This window comes from Pholcus phalangioides, unplaced genomic scaffold (genome assembly GCF_987345545.1).
Source record: "Pholcus phalangioides strain wild (caught in Gottingen) unplaced genomic scaffold, Ppha-v1.0 ptg000027l_1, whole genome shotgun sequence".
Lineage (NCBI taxonomy): Eukaryota > Metazoa > Arthropoda > Arachnida > Araneae > Pholcidae > Pholcus > Pholcus phalangioides.
This window is the reverse complement of record NW_028301617.1, coordinates 9,797,041-9,816,704: the sequence shown is the minus strand read 5'-3', so window position 1 is coordinate 9,816,704 and position 19,664 is coordinate 9,797,041. Positions and strand designations below refer to the sequence as shown.

General features: G+C 40.1%; 4 protein-coding genes across 4 annotated transcripts; 1 reads left to right on the top strand and 3 right to left on the bottom strand.

The window, feature by feature from the left end:
- Window positions 1–387: 387 nt before the first annotated feature.
- On the bottom strand, window positions 388–5,088 carry LOC149068377 (uncharacterized). Its single transcript, XM_089251937.1, has one exon. The coding sequence runs from the start codon at window positions 5,086–5,088 to the stop codon at window positions 388–390; it is 4,701 nt and encodes a 1,566-aa protein (XP_089108063.1).
- Window positions 5,089–5,322: 234 nt separating this feature from the next.
- Window positions 5,323–7,693, top strand: LOC149068376 (uncharacterized). The gene is made up of 2 exons (XM_089251936.1): window positions 5,323–6,767; window positions 6,872–7,693. The coding sequence occupies exons 1-2, from the start codon at window positions 6,159–6,161 to the stop codon at window positions 7,691–7,693; spliced, it is 1,431 nt and encodes a 476-aa protein (XP_089108062.1). The 5' UTR covers window positions 5,323–6,158.
- Window positions 7,694–8,299: 606 nt separating this feature from the next.
- LOC149068375 (uncharacterized protein F54H12.2-like) lies at window positions 8,300–9,619 on the bottom strand. The gene has a single exon (XM_089251934.1). The coding sequence runs from the start codon at window positions 9,617–9,619 to the stop codon at window positions 8,300–8,302; it is 1,320 nt and encodes a 439-aa protein (XP_089108060.1).
- Window positions 9,620–14,251: 4,632 nt separating this feature from the next.
- LOC149068374 (uncharacterized) lies at window positions 14,252–17,267 on the bottom strand. Its single transcript, XM_089251933.1, has 10 exons — window positions 16,906–17,267; window positions 16,483–16,811; window positions 16,052–16,394; window positions 15,854–15,976; window positions 15,601–15,745; window positions 15,279–15,502; window positions 15,097–15,196; window positions 14,833–15,020; window positions 14,650–14,753; window positions 14,252–14,541 (listed from the first exon to the last, which is right to left on the bottom strand). Exons 1-10 carry the CDS (start codon window positions 17,196–17,198, stop codon window positions 14,252–14,254), a joined length of 2,139 nt encoding a protein of 712 aa, XP_089108059.1. The 5' UTR covers window positions 17,199–17,267.
- Between the last annotated feature and the right edge of the window lie 2,397 nt (window positions 17,268–19,664).

The following is a 19,664-nucleotide window of genomic DNA, read 5'->3' as shown; positions in this document are numbered from 1 at the left end:
GAAAAGCAAAAACAAAACACAGAGGGAGAGGGGTTTCGTTAATGACGTCACAATCGTCTGGGTCAAATCTGACACCACAAAATATATGAGAAAAACATCTTCTCTCTCCCACGCACATACACTCATACACTGATTCGCGACATCCTCCCACCTTGAGTTTATGCCAATCAAACTCAATATTCTCAGATCAAAATAAACATTATACTAATTGCATAAAATTTTCACAAAAATATTCAGATATATCACAATACTTACCAAAATAAATGATAAAGAGTTTTCTCGAAGCATAATGACATGAACTCTCAAAAAAATGTAAAAAATTCCGAATAGCATATTAAAATATCGAAATCATTAAAAAAAAAATCATCACAAAGTACGCAATAAAATTTAACTATAACTCAAACGTTCAGGAACAGTCACTTTTCTTCCGCTTTTTGTTCGCAAAACTGGATCCGGGGGCGATTGTTCTTCCAGTTTATGTTCGATCTCCATATGGTAAAGCCTCTGAATCGGTCTCAAAAGTTCACCAGTGTCCGTTTTCACTCGAACAAGTCTAGTGTGACCATCTTTCCCTGGAATCAGATCTATCACAATAGCCAAGGACCAGTATGAACGTTTTCTGTCACTTTCTACGAGAACAACATCACCAACAGAGAGAGACTTGACTTTTCCTCTACGGAACGTTTGTTGACGCAACTGTCCCAGATATTCTGAACGAAATCTTTGTCTTAGCAAATCTCGCAACTTCTGTCGGTATAAGGCTCTTTTATTCAACTCTTTGGTATTCACAGCATCCAGGTCCGCAACGCTTGATGATCGTATCTCCATCAGGAACATCGATGGTGTCAACGGTGCCAGATCTTCAACATCTTCTGTCACATACGTAAGAGGTCTGTCATTGACAACAGACTCACAATCACAGAGTGCTGTGATCAGCTCTTCGTAGGATAGAGATGCTCGTCCTAATACTCTTCTTAGGATGCGTTTTACCATTTGGATCAACCGCTCCCACCATCCTCCCCACCAAGCAGCAGTAGGAGGATTAAATTTCCAACTAATCCTTTGAATAGCCACTGCAGCAGAGATCTCATCCCAGTTAATGCTTGAGAATGCCTTATTCGCTCCAACGAAATTTGTTCCATTGTCCGAATAGATTGTGGATGGTCTTCCCCTCCTAGCAATGAAACGTCGCAAGCTTTGGAGAAAGGCTTCAGTTGATAGTGATGTCACAAGCTCTAAGTGTACAGCTCGGTACACCGCACATGTATATAACACGATCCATGATTTCTGGCCCTCTTTCAGATACAATGGACCGGCCAGATCAACTCCCACTATCTGAAATACTGCTGCGTCTTGCACTCTGTTTTCCGGCAAGGCTATAGGAACAGACTCTACTTTACGTGCATTGAACCTCTTACATGTCACACAACGTTGAACAACAAACCGAACCGTTTTCCTTGCTTTTATGATCCAATATTCTTCACGTAAACTGCTCATCAAGAGAGAAACTCCGGCATGTAGAAGTTCCTTACGTTTCCACGAAATCAGGGTATGTACAACTGGATGATCCGAAGGCAGAAGGACTGGATATCTCAAGTTTTTGGTGTCTTTTCTGTACATAACTGGCGTTTTTATTCTGATTATACCAAATTCATCAACGACTGGCCTCAATACTCGTATTTTTTCATCATCGAAACCCTTGAATGCTTCCTTCTGAATCAGTATAACAAGCATTCTTTCTGCGCGCTGTATTTCAAAACAGTTGATGTCCAACTCTTTCGAAACATCCAATTTTTTCAAATTATTGATGAACCTTAGGATCCAAGCCAGCATTCGTACTATTTTCAAGTACGATGAAAAATACCTGTAATACCAGTTATCTGGTTTCGAACTTTCATTATGTGCAATCAATACACCTTTTCGCTTTTCAGAATTGACAACTTCTTCATCTGGCAATTCGACAACCCGTTGCCAAGTAGACTCGGGCTCACTCAACCATGCTGGTCCCTCCCACCATCTTAGATTTAATAGATGTTCAACCGAACAACCTCTTGAGGGAAGGTCAGCAGGATTTTGTTTTCCAGCGATATGCCTCCATTCGTTTATATGAGTTAACTTTCTTATTTCAAGTACACGATTATAAACGAATACACCCCAGTGTACATCTCTTTGGATCCAACTTAAAGCAGTTGTCGAGTCACTCCAATAGTAAACCTTCAGTTCCGGTGTGTCCATGTCAGAAATAACGGTGCTGCCTAATCTCGCCCCAATACAACATGCTAAAAGTTCTAAGCGAGGAATTGTTATGCTCTTCAACGGAGCAACTCTGGTACGTGATTGAACGAAATTCACTGAAACACAGTCCGTTGTTTCGATTCTCAAAAAAATGCAAGTAGAATAAGCATATTTGCTTGCGTCACAAAATATGTGAATACTGACTTTCTTATCAGTAAATCGACCTAGATTCACCCATCTCGGTATACTAATAGTAGGAATCAATCGTATGCCTTTTACCCATTTCCAAAATTGTTTGGCCAAATGGTCGGGTAAATTTTCATCCCACTTCAACTCTAGTTTCCAGCACTCTTGTAAAATTAACTTAGGAAGCAAAGTGACCGGTGAAGTAAATCCAATGGGATCGAATACTCTATTTGCCAATGAAAGCAAAACTCGTTTCGTAGCTACAATTTTCTCTTCTTCCGGTAGCTCGACTCTGCAGGAAAGTAGGTCATTCTCTGAATCCCAGTTTAGGCCAAGAACTGGAACGGGATCCGTACTATGTGATGTAGTGATAATACCAAGAGAATGATTGGACCTCCAGTCTCTTAGATTGAATTTTGCGGATGAAAGAAGTAGTTGCGATTCTATTATAAACTTATTCGCATCATCAACTGAGTTCAGGCTGCACACACAGTTGTCTACGTAAAAAGATTCTTTCAGAGTTCTAGCTGTAGTGGATAGGCCATCAGGAGCCTTGTCAAGATGATGATTCAGTGTAGCAGCTAATAAGAAAGGACTGCAATTGACTCCGAACACTACACGCTTATGCCTGTACACAACTATCTGATCTTTATCCCTTTTCCACAAAAATCGCAAATAATCTCTATCTTTTTCTCTAACACTAATCTGTAGAAAAGCTTTTTCAATGTCAGAGGTTACTGCAATAGGAAATTTCCGGAAGCGATTCAATAACGTTGGAATTATCTCGATTAAATTTGGACCCTTACATAAGCAGTCGTTCAGTGAAGGAGACCCAGTAACGTGAGCTGATGCGTCAAAAACAGGTCTCACTTTTGTAGTCTCACTCGATTCCTTGAATACTGGTCTATGCGGGAGAAAATGAACCTGCATTTGTTTTTCGTCAGTCACCCTTTCGATAATTTGCTCTTTCAACCACGAATCAAAAACTTCCTGATAGATATCAGTTTTATTCGAAACAATTAGTTTCTTATAAGTAGTTGAAAGTCGTTTCTCTGCCAAGCCTTTGTTTGTGGGTAAATGCGAATTATCCAATATCCACGGCAATGCAACTTCATACCTTCCATCACAATCAACATTTAAGGTATTTTTGAAATATTGTATTGTCTGCTCATGGATTTCAGATGTTGTTTGTGACTCAACGGGATCAGTGATGCCTAAAGTGTCCAATCTCCATAATTCTGTACAGGAAGCATTGAGAAATAACGATGTTGTTAACAAAGCATGATTTGGAGTGTTTTTCTCAATTACTCTGGGCATTTTTCCCATTAGAGTCCATCCCAGATGGGTTTGTACAGCAACTGGACCACTTTTCAATGATTTAATATTTCCCGTTAGCAATTTACCAGCTATATCTGCACCTATAAGCAATTTGATATCGGGTTCAACGCGATATGATAGATTTTCCACGTCAGTGATATGAATACCACATTTGGTCAATTCACTGATCCATGGACCGTTTGATATACTCCTGATATCGGAACATATTTTTGTCTGATCTAAACAGAACATATTGCAACTCCATTGGTTGTTAAGACTCTTAACATGAACTTTGTATTTATGGTGTAATTTTTCTTTTGTCTCAACACCACCAAACAGTTTATGGACCAATTTAATCTCGTCACAACTGTCAAGTTTCAAAAAATCAATGACATCTTTTTTCAAATATGTTCTCTCGGACCCGGTATCAATGATGGCTCTAATAGATTTCTCTCGATCACCATGCTTTACTCTAACTATCAGAGTCTGCAATAAAACATCAGAATCGGTTGCTTGATTTGTCAGTACGTTATCTCCCTTCTCTAATTTAGTACTTTCTAATTCTACATTTTTAACCTCAGTGGGAAAGTCTCCTTGACACATTACTGACAAATGTCTTCTATTGCAATTAGAACATCTGACTTTGGCTCTACAGTTTCGCGAGATATGATTTCTCTTAAGGCATGCAAAACAAGCTCCCCTTTTCATAATCAAATTTCGCTTTTCATCGTATGATAGTGAGCTTGTCTTAAAACACTTATCTGACGAATGAAATTTACCACAAAATATACAAGATTCGTCAGTCTTTTTAAGCATGCGTTGTTTATCAATCTTATGATGGACCATTAAATCATTAGCTGTGGCAATACAAAGCTCTTCAGCGACGAGCTTGTTTGGTCTCTTGGTTTTTTCAAAGCCAAGTCCGGCATAAGCCAAAGCAACTCGCTCTTCCGATATCACTTCGTTTCTCAAAAATTCTAAGATAGAATCCAAGTCACTCTTACCTTCTATCTTTCCTCGCTCTCTTTCCCAAACTCTCAAGATATCCACAGGAAGGCATGATTCAACTAGTGGAAAAAGAATACTTGCAAATTTATCCTCAGTGACACCTAGAGTCTCTAATGATCGTAATTTTGTCTCCAGGCTGTCGTATAGATTTGCGAGCTTGAACTCCTTCCTGGAACCACTGTTGTTGCTCAAGACAAGATGAAGAAGATCGCGCACATAAACTTGGATTAGTGTATCCTCACGACCGAAGCGATTCTTCATTTGCGTAATAGCCTTTTCGTAGTTCTCCGCTGTCATTGGAAAACTGTTGATGACCTGCGAAGCTCGAGAATTCGGAACCATACACTGCGAGAGATAGTGAAACTTGTCTTCCGTAGCGATATCTGGATCTTCGTGAATTTTTTCAAACTGGCTCCAGAATCCAAGATATTCTCTGGCATCCCCAGAAAACTTTTTTAGTTCCAGTTTCGGAAGCTTGAACTTTCGCTTTGTTGTAAAAGCAGCTACACTAGTAGTCTACGCAGCGCTTTACTGAGATTTACGCCGATTTCCGCCGCTAGATGACGCCACCGGAAATGTTTTCTATTTTTCGCGCGTTTTTGACCGACTTCCTTTTTTAGCCGGATTTCGCACCTCTCGAACCAGACTACCTGTCGACCGTATTTATTTTCAAAATGGCGGTTGGTCTTATTTATTTGGAAAAAAACTATTTTAGTGTCTTATCGGGATTCGAACCCATGACAACCGATAAAGTATATCGTTCTCCAGGCTAGTGTGTTAACCACTGAACCAAACAGACTTACTAGACAAATGCCTTATGAAATAAGTATATAAAAATAATAAAACGTAGAACGTTTAAGGAAGTGTATTAAAAAACGTCGCTCCTAATTTTGATGTGCCTATGATCGACGATTGTCCACGGAGTAATTGGTGAAAAGGGCGAATATTGTGAACCGTATCTACTGTTTTTCAATTATATTCCATGAACCTTTTTTTTTTTTAAATGAGTTTCAAAAAATTTTCTCAAGATGGTCGATCACGTGACCCACGTTGATGCCGATACTAGATGGCGCCACCGGAAATGTTTTCGCGCGTTTTTGACCGACTTCCTTTTTTAGCCGGATTTTGAACCAGATTACCTGTCGACCCTGTTTATGTCACTGTCGAGACGTTATATTGACCAAGGGATGTTGTCTGCGGTTATCAACTAATTTCCGTTCTCACGGGGTTCTTCCCGATAATTACTATACGCTCATTGCAGTTCAAATCCAAAGTAAAACTAAAAGGGGCGGGGCCTTACTCGTCCAATTGCGAGGGTTCCTTGATTCCACTCAGTGCGACCCCGTTTCTTTGAAACCTTGTTCGTAGTCTGTGCTTCTCATCATTTCTGCTCGTGTTCTGTAGTTGATAAGATGGATCTGAACGTGGACTACAAGGCTCAAATTCTGAAATCTCCGAAAAAAATCTTAGATACATTAGAAAAAGAAGTCGAGTATTTGCCACCAGAACTTTCCAAAGTCGTCGTCTGTGGGAAAGAGCACCCAATACCACGACAGCATGCCGCTTATGGCGATAGCGGACTTACGTATTCTTTTAGTGGTCTCAGATTGACAGCCAAGCCTTGGTTGCCAGTTCTCCAAGAGGTGAGAGACGTTATACAAACAGCTACGGGATGCCTATTCAATTTCGTCCTCATCAACCGCTATGCTGACGGGACTCGTCGAATCGGGAATCATCGAGACGATGAATCTGACCTGGAGGCTGATTATCCGATAGCAACGGTATCACTTGGAGCTGAAAGAAAGATGATGTTCACCCGTAAAGGTTTTGACCCCGTTGCGTACACTCTTCAGGACAACTCCCTACTAACAATGAAAGCTCCAACGAATCGATTCTGGGCACACGGGATTCCTGCCGCCCCCGAGGTAAAGGAAGCAAGAGTCAGCCTGACGTTCCGTAAGATGTGCAACGGTCCTGATGTTTCACCATCACCGATGAAAAAGTTAAAGACAAATGTGAAGGTAAGCGAATTTTCAAACTTTTCAATTTCATAATGATGTTTTATTTCTGAGCTTTTCATTTGATGAGATTTACTCATATCCCCTTTTTATATCTATTATTATAGGATGACGGTGCTTTTTCACCATCCGATGTGCCTCAGCATCATTATGAAGTGGGTAATGCGATGTACGTAAAGGTGTGCAATTTTAGAAGTGATGTATATTGCCATTTGAGAAGATACGCTCTATATGGACAAAAATATTACCCTACGAAAGATGGTATCACTCTCACGAAAGAGGACTTTATGGAATTATGTGACAGCGATGACGTGATCCGCCGGTCTCTAGCATACGACAAGGGTGAGTACGAAAATTCAATTAACGATCACGTAAAAGTGCGCGTTCGCGGTAAGACTGTTTTCATAGAGAAAGTCAAGGGTGTCTCCACATGTTTTGTGTTGTCTGAAGATCAGTGGAACAATTTAATTTTTACTGAAAATAACGTACTTTCTAGTATAACCCTGCTAGTGCATAATGACGGCGATTTATTATCGGTATATGACCCCCCTCATCAAAGTTTAGAACTTGGAGAAGACCAGATTTCTATTCTCCACCAATTTGTGAAAGATGTGTTCTGTGATTTTGTTTTTCGTATTTTATTCGGAAACGTTGATTGGAATGATTTTGAATTCACCCTCGGTGCTTCAACGAAAGACTTTTACCGTGCACTTATATACATGAACTTGGACGATTTCGCTTCCAAACTCAAGGACGCTATCATATCAAACAATGATCAAAATGAAATTATTGAATTTTCTGGTGACATACGTGTCGCAGACTACATCGATCTAGAATTTTTCAAGTCGATTCGTATTTCAGATTTGATTAAGGAGGCTGAACGACGATTTATGCAAACACCCTATTCCCTCATGTATAACCTTTATTAGCCTTTTATCGATCTTTATTCATTGTATAATCATTATTTATCTCATTTAATAAATGTTTTCTTATTTTCAATTGGTTGTGTTTCATTTGTGTACTGTTTTTAAATAACCAACGCTAGACAATTTTTTTTTTAGACTAAATACTTTATTTCTTGAATAATAATCGTACAGCAAAATTTTTCTTTACATATTGATAAACAGCAAAATCATTTCCTTTTCTGTTTAGTTTCTTAACAATACTTTCTAAAGCTACATTTCTACTTCTCTGTATAACAAAGAACACAGCGTATTGTCCACATACATTGGAGGTAGGTGATTGTAGAGGAGTCGAGTTCCATAAAATGTTTTTATATCTTCTTGTAAATGATGCAATTTCTTTTCCGTAAGTCTCTGGCTTCTGTCCGTATGAATCGAAAAATTCCAAGGTGTGCTTGTCCGGAATGTTGATTGCCATCCAGTGCGAACCAGGTTCTGTGTGCTTATCCGCGTTCACAACTAAAGACGCCGGATAGGTTTGAATATGCACAGGTAGCATGTCACATGGAAACACATCGATGAAGTATGGTGTTTCGCGTTCTAAAATTGTTTTTATTTGAGATGAGTACATATTTAACTGCTGAAATCGTAGAGGATGTTTCGTGTCTGATTTATTTCTATGACGTTGTCGAACTCCAAGTAGACAATGACTGAAACTGGTTGGACGAGCGGAGCTTTAAACTTTGTTTCCAGTCGTAGGTTGCCGTGTCTGATCAGATTGAAATGATCGCCTTGGCAGAGATCGGCGCTCAGATCAAAGGCGTAAATAGCGTATCCCAATGGAAACTCACTTCTAGAGATATCTATACCCCTGTCTTGACATGCTTTTTCAGTCCCTAAAAACAAACTATGATACGCTCTGACATATAATCCTTGATCATATTGGGGCTCTAGAGGCTTGAAAGGAACTGGCTGTCCGTCGGTATACGTGGCTATGAAGTTAAGGTCGTAATGTTTAAACTCGAACGGCGATTTGCTATACGATCCCGAAAAAGCGTTGTTGTCTATTATTCCGACTACTACCCTTTTGGGTAGTTGTCCAACGACGACACTGTCTTGAACCCACGACATGCTTCCCTGATGTAGCGAGTAAACTTTACACACTACTCTGTCTATCGGATACTTGGCTGAAGTATGACTTAGAGCTTTCGCATGTCCTACAAGCACACCAGGAGAGACCTTGACGTGCCTTATGTATAAACATGCGTCACGGAGAACAACTCTGAAGTTTGCACTTTTGTCTGGCGAAAGCAGACAGAATTCTGACTTGCTACGAATCATCTTTATTCTTAGAGAAACGAGATTCAGCAAGAGTCGCTGTTGACAAAATATGTCCCCGTGAATCGAACCAATCATGTCGACGGTCTTACTTTCTTCGATGAACGCCGCTCGCTGTATTAAACCCTCATTGGGGTCCTTTGACGTAGGGTCCACGTCACTCATTTTTCCGGCAGTGTCTTTATAAAAGAGTTCAGTTGTCAGTTGGCTGGTTTTGCTTTCGTTACCGTGGTTCAAGAGTTTTTCTATCATAGCTCGGTAGGGGTACGTGTTACTGGAAGATGATATCAGACGGTCATTCAGAGAAACATCAACCTGGCAAAACATGGATTGCAAGAAAAGGTTCACGGGTGCGACTTTACTCTCTTTATCTAGAAAAGACCCATCACCTTTCACGACCTTAGCTTTCACGTGAATTAACGTTTGAGAGAGATCCAGATACTCGTCACCACTTCCTCCAATGTTAAATTCCAGAGGGCCTCCATCGGAGACGTTTGAAAGCGGGTAATAGGTGACCCATTTTCCGCTTTCTATGGTAGTTTGTGTTCCGGGTAGAGTGAAAAGGTTGAGTTCAGATTTTGCCAGCTGAGGAGAATCCTTCAAGAGAAAAGCCATCACGGATCGAAAATATCGTGTGTGTTCCCGCTGGGTCGTTTGGCTAAAATGATGCGTTTCGCCTTCTTGCGTTTCCTTTTATGTCCCGCTCCAAACATGGACCGAGTTTTGGCCACTGCTTTTTCTGTCAGTATCTTTCCAGCTTCACCCATTCGTCTTTTCGCTGCTCTTTTAACGTTTTCACCTTTCATTACGTCATCAACTATATCAGCGCCAGAGCGCAAAATCTGTCTACCAACAGTTTTAGCACTCTTTTTAAGAAAAGGTAAGGCTACTCTAAAAAGACTTCCGAATATACTACCTAGTCCATATCCTCTCTGCATTACAACGCCCGAATAATACGGCAGGCCTTGTCCGGCTTGTTGGACATAGTAGTCCTCAAACTGTTTAGTGCAACAATGATAGGGAACCTTCATCTTTCGTATCTAGTTCGTAAATGATAATAGGTCGATAAGACCGGTGTTTTTATAAGAGTTGTCTCATGCGGAAGTGAAGAATCAGAATCGATTTTCCTCTACTGAAAGGTATGTGATTTCCCGAACTGTCTCGAATTTCTATCTCTATAGTCTGGAATTCTTTTCGAGCAATAGGGAGATAGTGAGGTCTATCATAATGAGAGCTTATAACCTCGTTATCTTTTCCTTTCACGCGATCGACTCTCAGTAGTGGAGCTTGCACATCTCCCACAACCTGAGGCTGCACGATATCTGAATAGACGTACAAAACTGGAAAAAACACGTTTGTGTCAGCAACGTAAGGACTTTCAGTAGTTTCTTCGATCAGCGTTGGCTCGAATCCCAGTAGCTCAGCAATGCCAGTTTTTAACAGAAGTTTTGCCCCATCTTTTAGTGTTATTTTCACTTTCCTGGTGTTTTCATTGTAATTGAACAATATTTTGTTTCTTAAAGCTGGTATCTTCAAGCCGTTCAAGAGATCTGGAACTGTCTCGTAATATCCGACTGGTACGTTTCTTCCCTGCAATTTATCATCACCAAGATCGAACCCGAACAGATTATTTTTTTCGGTTATGTTGTACCACGTGTGAGAATAAACAATCTCCGAAAGCGCACACTCCCATTCGCCAGTCAAACTTATTGGAAATGGCAATCTTGTGACAAAATGAGATATAGTATTTTCAGGATAGTATGACCCTGAACTGTCGCTGGGAAGTGTTACATAGAACGACATCTTGTTGAATGACCGATAATTGTGTGAACACTGTCACTTATATGCGCTTGAGATGACTCACCCATACGTTGAACTTGCTGTCGTAGCCTTTAAATTTTACGTAATACTCCATTCTACCTCTTACCTTGCGTCTCTTTAGAATTTTTTCTACTTGGTAATACTCGCTCCGCTTCACTTTCTGCAATTCAGATTCGTAAAAAGTACCATGGACATTCTCGCCACCAGAGTCGGCTATCCTGTACACAGGAGGAAAGCGCTCGAGTCTCTCTTTAATAGTGAAAATTTCACGAGTCCAGTTATGTTCATATCCTTTCTCGAAAACCATTTTTGCGCGACTTATGCGGACCGTATCTCCGATGTCAAACTTGAACTTTGTCTTCACGGGTTTTAAGATATCCTTATACAGTTCATTCCAAACGACCGATTGATTCTCTTCGGTAACAAGAACGGGTTTAGTCTTTATACTGCGGTGCCATGTGTTGTTGTAACTATGCATTAGTTCGCTTAACACGTCTATGTATTTGTGCGTATTTTTATGTGTGAAATATTTGAAAATTTTTTGTTTAAGAGTTCTGTTGAACCTCTCGACAACTGAGGCTTTTTTCTCGCTTTCTGTTGAAAAATGCATGACATTCATCGATTTTAGATAAGTTTGTAGAGTTTTATTTTTGAACTCTGTACCTTTATCAGTCTGCAAATACTTGCATACGCGGCCTCTGAAAATTTTTCTGAACGCTTCGGTAACTTCTTTTCCAGTTTTATCTTTCAACGGTATGGCCCAAGCGAACTTTGATAAAACATCGATGCAGGTAAGTATGTATTTGATACCTTTGTTTTCCTTCTTCAGGGCCTGCATGTCTACCAAATCGGCTTGAAATTGTTCGTTTATACCACCCACTATCACCCGATTTCTCTTAAAATTCTTTCTGGATGGTTTGTGCAATGTATATGCTTCGTTACCCTGCAATAATTCTTTGACATCTTTCAAAGTTACGTTTTTTCCGGTTTCTCTAAGACGCCTGTGAAACGCGTTGATTCCGCCAAAACTGGCCGGTTCGGAGGGACTTGTATATTTGTCCATATTTTTTCAAAATCGGATATTCTCTTCCTAAACCTTATCGCATCCTCGACCCAAAACCCTCTTCTATCCTCCCCTCCAACTACGAATATTGATACGTTATCGCTAAAACACACCTGTTTCTTAGCTCTGTTCATTAGCAAATGAGAGTATAATTATATCGTGTAAGAATATATACTAGAAAAAAGAACACAGGTTTTTAAATTTTCACATTCTTTATTGCTTCTAAAAAAAGTTACAGGCATAACCATTGAGGAGACATTATTTGTTCAACGGAATTTTTAAATGCTTCGTTTCCTCTAGGTACTTTTCCAAATTTCTTCTTTCTCAGATTATGTCTTATGAGTTCCACGATATTGGTTCCCGGGACCACAACGCCATCTTGAACAAGTTCGCCGTCCTCATTCCAAAACAGCTGTCTGTTGTTCACTTTCATGGTGTCAACCAGTTCTCTAGCTCTTTTCTTGTGACTCGGAGCGGCTTTTCGTATGATCATGTTCTCGAAATCGGGTCTTATATCATCTTCTTTCTTTTCCCCTAAAATTTCAGTATTCGCATTTTCTGTGAGCGCTAGGTACCTTTGCAATACCTGCAAATACTGTTTCGCTTTTTCATCGTCTTTCAGACCTTTTCTCTTGAGGACAATGTTGATATCACCATCTAACTTGCTTAGCTGTTGTTCAATAGCGTTCAAATGTCTATCTGCCGGAACGATGACGTATTTTTTAGCGTGCTCCATTTATGAGGGAGGAGATAACGGATATTGCGGATGGTAAAAGTAGACTGAGAAAACCGTCACCTCTCTGGACTAAAATACGCCGTTTTTTATATAGTGGGAGATTCTTCTTGGACAAATTTCTCAGACTCCTCTTATGACGACTGAGTTTCGCTTTCTGAGATTTCGTGACGGGAACGTTGCCTTTTAAGACGTTAAGACACACTTCACATAGACCCCGTATGACACTGTTGCTACTTTTCTTTATCAGATCAGTACGCTTCTTGCCTCTACAACAGGTGAGCTCTTTAAGAGTCTCTAAATTTCGTTGTGCATACCTCGACATCTTGATCGTCACTGACAGTCGAAACCTCTTTCTCGTATATACATACCGTATTTGACGGCCTTGATCAGTGCGCAATGGGGAAAATTAAAGCCGTGTTTGAAACAGCGGACTTTGGGATTTGGTAAAGAGGGGGATGTAGGATAGCCAATGAGATCGTGGCAGATCTTCCCCGTCATCTGCCCAATGAATTTGCATTTTTCAAGTCCTTTGCAATAAATTTCAGAATACGAATCCGACAACAATGAGAGAATTTCTGAACATTTTTCATAAGGCATGTTGCCGCTCTCCCATGAAATGTGGTGTAGATTAGACATCACCCACGTAGCAGACGCCCTTTCTTTACCACTCAGTTCGAACCAATCATAAGGTGGTTGAAAAGTATAAGTCCCGTAACTACTGCCATCTAACGAAAAGTAGGCCAGTTCTTTAACTATAAATCCTCTCGAAGTACATTGGAAACCTTCAAAGTCTATGACAAGACCCCCTTCCATGATGTGACCTCTTCGACTGCTTGACACGAAATGAATTTATCTGGGTTGGTAAGCGTAATATGTATCATTTTGGAAAAAACCGGTTCTCAGACGTAATTGTTCTTCCGTGTTCGGTTTCAAGTCTATCAATAGGTATCCATAAGCGGGTTTACAGGCATCGTTAAAAACCTCTTGAAAAAATGTCTGTCTACCCGGATACATCTGCCTAGCTAAATGTTGAACTTGGCTTCTATCTCGCGGATTTTTGAACAATACGAGATAATGCGCATTCAAAGATATTTCTCGCATCTGACTGCCTTTATGAAAGAAATTTTGAACGATGAATATCACGGAAAGGTTTCTGTGATGGCTTCCGCGAATAAACAAATTAGTTAATCGCTTGTCGTTGCCTAGCTCCGACATCAGGTCATCGATAACAAATAACGTTCGCGAACCTATGTAAGATTCGTAATCTGTAGGTAAACCTTCTACGAATGTGACACCTGAAATCTGTTCATAAAACGATTGATAAATACCATAGAACCAGACAATTTCCGTAGGAAATGGATCAATCATTTTTTCGGCTATGAGTCTCGAAACAAACCGAGTTTTTCCCGAAGAAGTCGGTCCAGACACTATACATCCAAAAGGATGTTTAAGCTGTAGCTCCTCCATCGCAAATGACAGTTAATTCTGTTTGCATAACATTAAATACCAAAAAACACACAAGAACGAGAGAAAAAAATCTATAACATAAATAATTTATTCATGAAATAGGCGTATTTACATAAGAGACTTTGCGGTAAGAAGCATGTTCTGACGTGAAAAAAAAAAATTAATACCCATAAGGCAGCGTCGTGAAATCGGGCAGAAGAACCCTCTTGTCGTATACAAGACCGTATTTTTTCTCCTCTCGTCTGGTCAGTATCCGCCTTCTCTTAGCCTCCCTCACTATCTTGTGAGTATCGACGATAGCGATCTTCGTTGCAAAATCCATGGACTGGACCAGGGCCTTCATCGTGTCGTAGTTGAGCTCTAGCGAGTTTTTGAAGTTGAGTGTGAAGCCCCGAATTTTACAGAATGTCCTGCCATCTGACCTCCTATAGGCATAATTCTTGGCTCCACCTGAAAATAAGCATTTTTAAAAAACAAATAAGAATCTTGAAGAGAAACGTCTCAATCTGTGGAATTAAAGAATGAAGTAAAGTTTGATAACGGGAATGAGAAAAATACCTGACACAAACTCCGTAATGTGATGACCATCGAGCTCATCTGTGAATTGGCCCAAGAAGTCGCCCAGTGGTGGATCGTTGGTCCCATTGCTAGCATAGATGATTCTGAAATTTAAAAAAACCAATAAGTCAAGTGATAAAACATTGAAAAATTAAATTAAACAAAAATTTTCTGCGAACTTACGAGTCGGTGTCAAAATAGAGCAAGGCATCGCCTAGCTTCTCCATCTCGGAGTACAATTTTAAGCGGGCCCATGTTGTCGTGAAGGCAGCCAAAAAGACATTTGTCCGGTCGGTCTGTGGTATGAAATCCGACTTGTGTCGCCATTCTATTGCAGCTATGTTATCACTGGGGAGATACAAATCCTTGACCTGAAAAAAAATAAATTGTTTTTTAGTTTGATGAAATCAAATATCTTAAAAAATATTATTAAAAAAAAAAAAATACCTCAATAGAAGGATCGTTCATCATTTTGTGAAAATCGGCTGTTTTTGTCACGTACGACAGTTGCGTCTTGTTTTCTTGCATTCCCCAGCGACCCCAGAAGCTGAAAAAAAAAGAAATGATTATTTCATCATAAAAAAAAACATGGTTTTCAAAAATTTTCAATCGTTAAAAATGATAATTACCTATTCAGACAAAGTTTCGCCACTTGACGTCGACCTGGATTGACTTGGATATTTCCAGGCTCCAATTTTATGCCTTCAATTTGCTGATACTGCTTCACGTACGAGTCTTTGTCATTATTCGTGACGCAGTTAGTCGGCCATCCAGAGGATTCCTGTTTGATTTTGAGGAAGGCGTTGATGTAGGGGGCGAATAGACCCTCTCTAGATTCAGCGAAATGATAAACCTAGAGAAAACAATCCTAATTAAAAACAAAAATAATCGTAGAAAACATCAAAAATAATTATGGGTTAGAAAAAAAAATACCTCGTATATCTTTTTCACCACATATCCTTTTTCAACGGCTTTCTTGAGCTCTTCAGTAACCCAAGTACCCGTGATACATCTTTCCTCGTCGTTGTGTTGGCATTCTTTGATGCGTGTTTCCACACACGAACGACACAGGGGAAAGGTTAATTTTCCACCGGATCTATAAAAAATGAAATATTTTATGATAAAAATAATAAAAAACTTTATGAAAAAAATATGTTAGATTGTGAATACGTGAAGATCACTTTATAAGAAATTATAATAATACCTGTAAGGGAGAACGGGCAGATATAATGCTCTTGGTGGCAGAACTTTGCATTTAATGATGCCAAAATACGTTTCTAACTCTCCAAAGTTCTCGGTGATGACTTTGGGATGTCCAACCGGATATCTGAAATAAGAAAAAACTTGTAAAAAAAGTAAAAAAGCCATATTTGTTAAGTTATATAGATTTTGAAGCACTAACTTGCAGTATTTATTGACCCACGGGTACAAAGACGTGAAGTCGATATATTTTGCAGTGCCTTGATAGAAAAGTTTGGTGGCATTAGTTCTTCCGCCATAGAATGAATCCCGTGGGTTAAGCCTATCAATATAGTGGAAGTCCACCAGGAAGCATTTGAGAGCTTGATCCGTTTTCTTCAGGGCGTTAAAGTCATGCTCCCACATGACTTCGAGATTGTATCCGCCTTGACGGATCTTTTGTTCTTGCTCCTGTGTCTTCCTGTGGAGCTCCCACATGTAGGTCTGGGTGCTGGGGTTCACCATGTCTTTCTCGAAGCACTGTGGACACCCGTGCCAATAACATCCTGAAAAAAAGAAACAAAGCATATATAAATAAAATGAAGCATATGTAGTAAAGCAAACAAAGTAATAAAATTAATTAATATTACTTACCGTGAAATAAAAACACGGTGTTTGTTTCCTCACAAAACCCGTCCACGCTGAGACCAAGCACTCTCTTTTCACCCATCCCGTTTCTGGAATGTTGAATGTTCAGTCCTAGGTATGACAGCCATTCAATACTTAGGCGACTGCTATTGGTATTGTTGACGTAACCGTTGGCAGGCACCATACCAATGACACCATCGTCGATGTATTTCGACCTGTAGGTCGCCATACAGGCCGAGGCTATGGTGAGGTACTGGAATGGGTCGACGCCGGTTAATCCCAAGAACTCATCTCGAAACTGCAAGCAGCATCGACGAAGAATATCGACGTCTGACCTAAAAAATGTTAATCATAGTGTAGAAATGTTAAAAGAATGGAAAAATAATCGGAACGAATAAAACAATGAATATGGAGGAGAAAACAACTTACTTGCAGTATTCGTACATTTCGTGTTTAAACACGAATTTTCCGCTCTTTCTTCCATCGTACCACTTGTCGAATTTCGCCTTCGTTTCGACGGTGAAAGCTTCCGGATTAAAGAAGTTCATGGAAGGGAGGGGTCCATTGTAGTCTTGGTTTTCAGGTCGGTTGAAGAGATGAGGAAAAAAACCCTTCTTCAATTCTTCCAAACCGAATGTTTTCGGCAGTTTGGACAGAGCCATCGGGAGAAAGTTAAGGCTGTCGATAACCCGGATGTTGAGAGTATCCAGCCGCAAAGCCATTATTTTGGATCCACACGGCACCACAGAAGGCTTTATTCCTTGCTCTAGGAGATATCTGTAAAGAAAAAAATAACACATGTGTTATAAAATTACAAAATGCATGCATAATAAAAATAAGACAGTAACACGCTATTTTTTTTCAAAAAAAAAACTTACTTGAGTAGGAATTGGCCATCGAACCCCTTCATGTTGTGTGCGATGGCGGTGTATCCCTTATGTTCTTTGCGGAAGAGCCAGGCGCAGAATTCGTTGAGGACATTATACCCTCGAAAGACGAATTCAGTTCCGTCCGAGTACTGCGCAACTGCAAAGTTGATCACGTGCTCGCCTGAAGATTGATCCGTCTCGAAATCGAAGAAAACGAGCTTGTCGGAAGGGGTCTTCACCTTCTTCTTCTTGAGGGAGCAGAGATGATGTTCATCTTGATGAAAATTTTTGCAGTTGCTGCAATACTTTTCCCCGCAGACGTGTTTGTCTCGAGGTCGCTCTTTCGTTACGAGAAATTTCTTGCATGTCAGACACTCGTAGAATTGCTGGCAGTACGTGCTGTTCTTGCCTCCAAGACTCTTATGCCTTGCAAAACATTCAGCCGATCGACATGTCCTGTGACAGTCATCGCAGCGTTGGGGAATGACAAGAGTGCATGAATCGTCAAAGCAGGTGTTACATCGGACTGCGCATTTATGATACTGGACATGGTCGTAGGCCTTGTCGCAGTCCACACAGTAGAAATTAGTGCCGTGGAATCCTTTAGGAGATGTAATGAGGTCGTAGTGTCCATTGTGAAGTAACAAAAATATTTTCTTGTCTTTCTTAGCCGTCTTGAACACAACCTTCATTAAAAAAAAAAAAACATAAGTACAAAATTATAAAAAGAATATTCAAAATTGAATATATAACATTCATATATATAACGCTCATTAAATAGTATTTTTAGTAATAAAAATTACCCGATAAAATTCTTCCGAAGACTTGACGAATATTTGAACGTCTAGAACCTCGGCAAACTTTGTGATAGCATCGAATCCACAAAGGCCCTCGGGAACCCCAGTCACTCGATGTAATGCCAAAGCCATATCTTTTTGCAGATTTATCCGCCCATCTTTTACCATTGAGAGCCTCGGATGCTTTTCAAGGATGGCGTGTCCAACAACTATGGCACGACTACAACACAGTCCATCCTCAGGTATACGTGTAACTGACTTCTTTGTCAGCCGGTCAGTCGATATGTTGACAATTTTGCATCTGCCACCTCCTCGCTGTAATCTGACAGTGATGATGTCAAACCTGAGAGATGGGTCGTCCAGGGGTATGGCGTTCTTGCTCTGTAGAACCTTCATTATCACAGCCAGGAGTGATTCTATGGTGAGTGAGGACACAGGAACAAGAGATGTCGAAATGGGCCTGTCGAAATTATCGGATGTCATGACAATCCTGAAAAAAGAAGAAAATAATAAATTATTCAAAAAAAAATTATTCAAATCACTCTGAATATCCAATAAATATTTACCGAATGCGGTCTTCGGGGTGCAGCCCATTGGTCGTCGCGTCTATCAACTGCCTCAACATTGATCTCAAGAAAGCCATGGCAGCTATCAGGCGAGTTGACGGGTCCACTAGGGCTTCGGTTCGTATACGGGCAGAGTACGTGATTTGCTCAGCATTGAACTTCTTGTTCAGCTTGCGGGACTGTTCCTGCAACACGTATGGACGTGGGGTCTATAAAAGAAAAAAAATAGAATGAGCGTTGAAAAAAACAAAAAAACACATAATTAATAAATTAAATAATGCTTACGGAATTCGAAGTTCCCTCGCCCGGATCATCACCACCACCTATCTGTTCTATGGCATCCTGTGGGAAAGAAACGATATTAAATAATCGAAGGAGACAAATAAAAAGAGATAGTAAATAATTTTAAAACAATTAAACCAACCTTCTCGACCTGGGTCCAAATGATTTCTTGAGAGAAAGGGTTCTCGGCCATAATCCACTGCGCCTCATCAATATGAAAATCCGATCCGAAGATCAACGCGTTTTAGAAAAAATAAAAAATCGTTCAGAAATAAAATACATTGGATACATTGGTAAAAAAAAAAGACATGAAAAATAAAGCGAGAAAGACAAGTGTATCGAATAACATACCTGTTCCTCTAGATCCCAGTCAATATCACTAGGTAATGGGTTTTCGTCAAAGATTGCAGCGGAGTCCATCTCGATCGAGCTTGAAACTAAGAATGATGATCTTTCCTTGCTGTCGGGGTCATATATAGCGCCTCTGTAGATAAGCTATAGTAATTATCGGGAAGAACCCCGTGAGAACGGAAACATCCCATGGTCAAGATAACGTCGGAAAGTTTAACGTCTCGACAGTGACGTAAAAATGGCGACAGGTAGTCCGGTTCGAGAGGTGCAAAATCCTTGAGAAAATTTTTTGAAACTCATTTAAAAAAAAAGGTTCGTGGAAT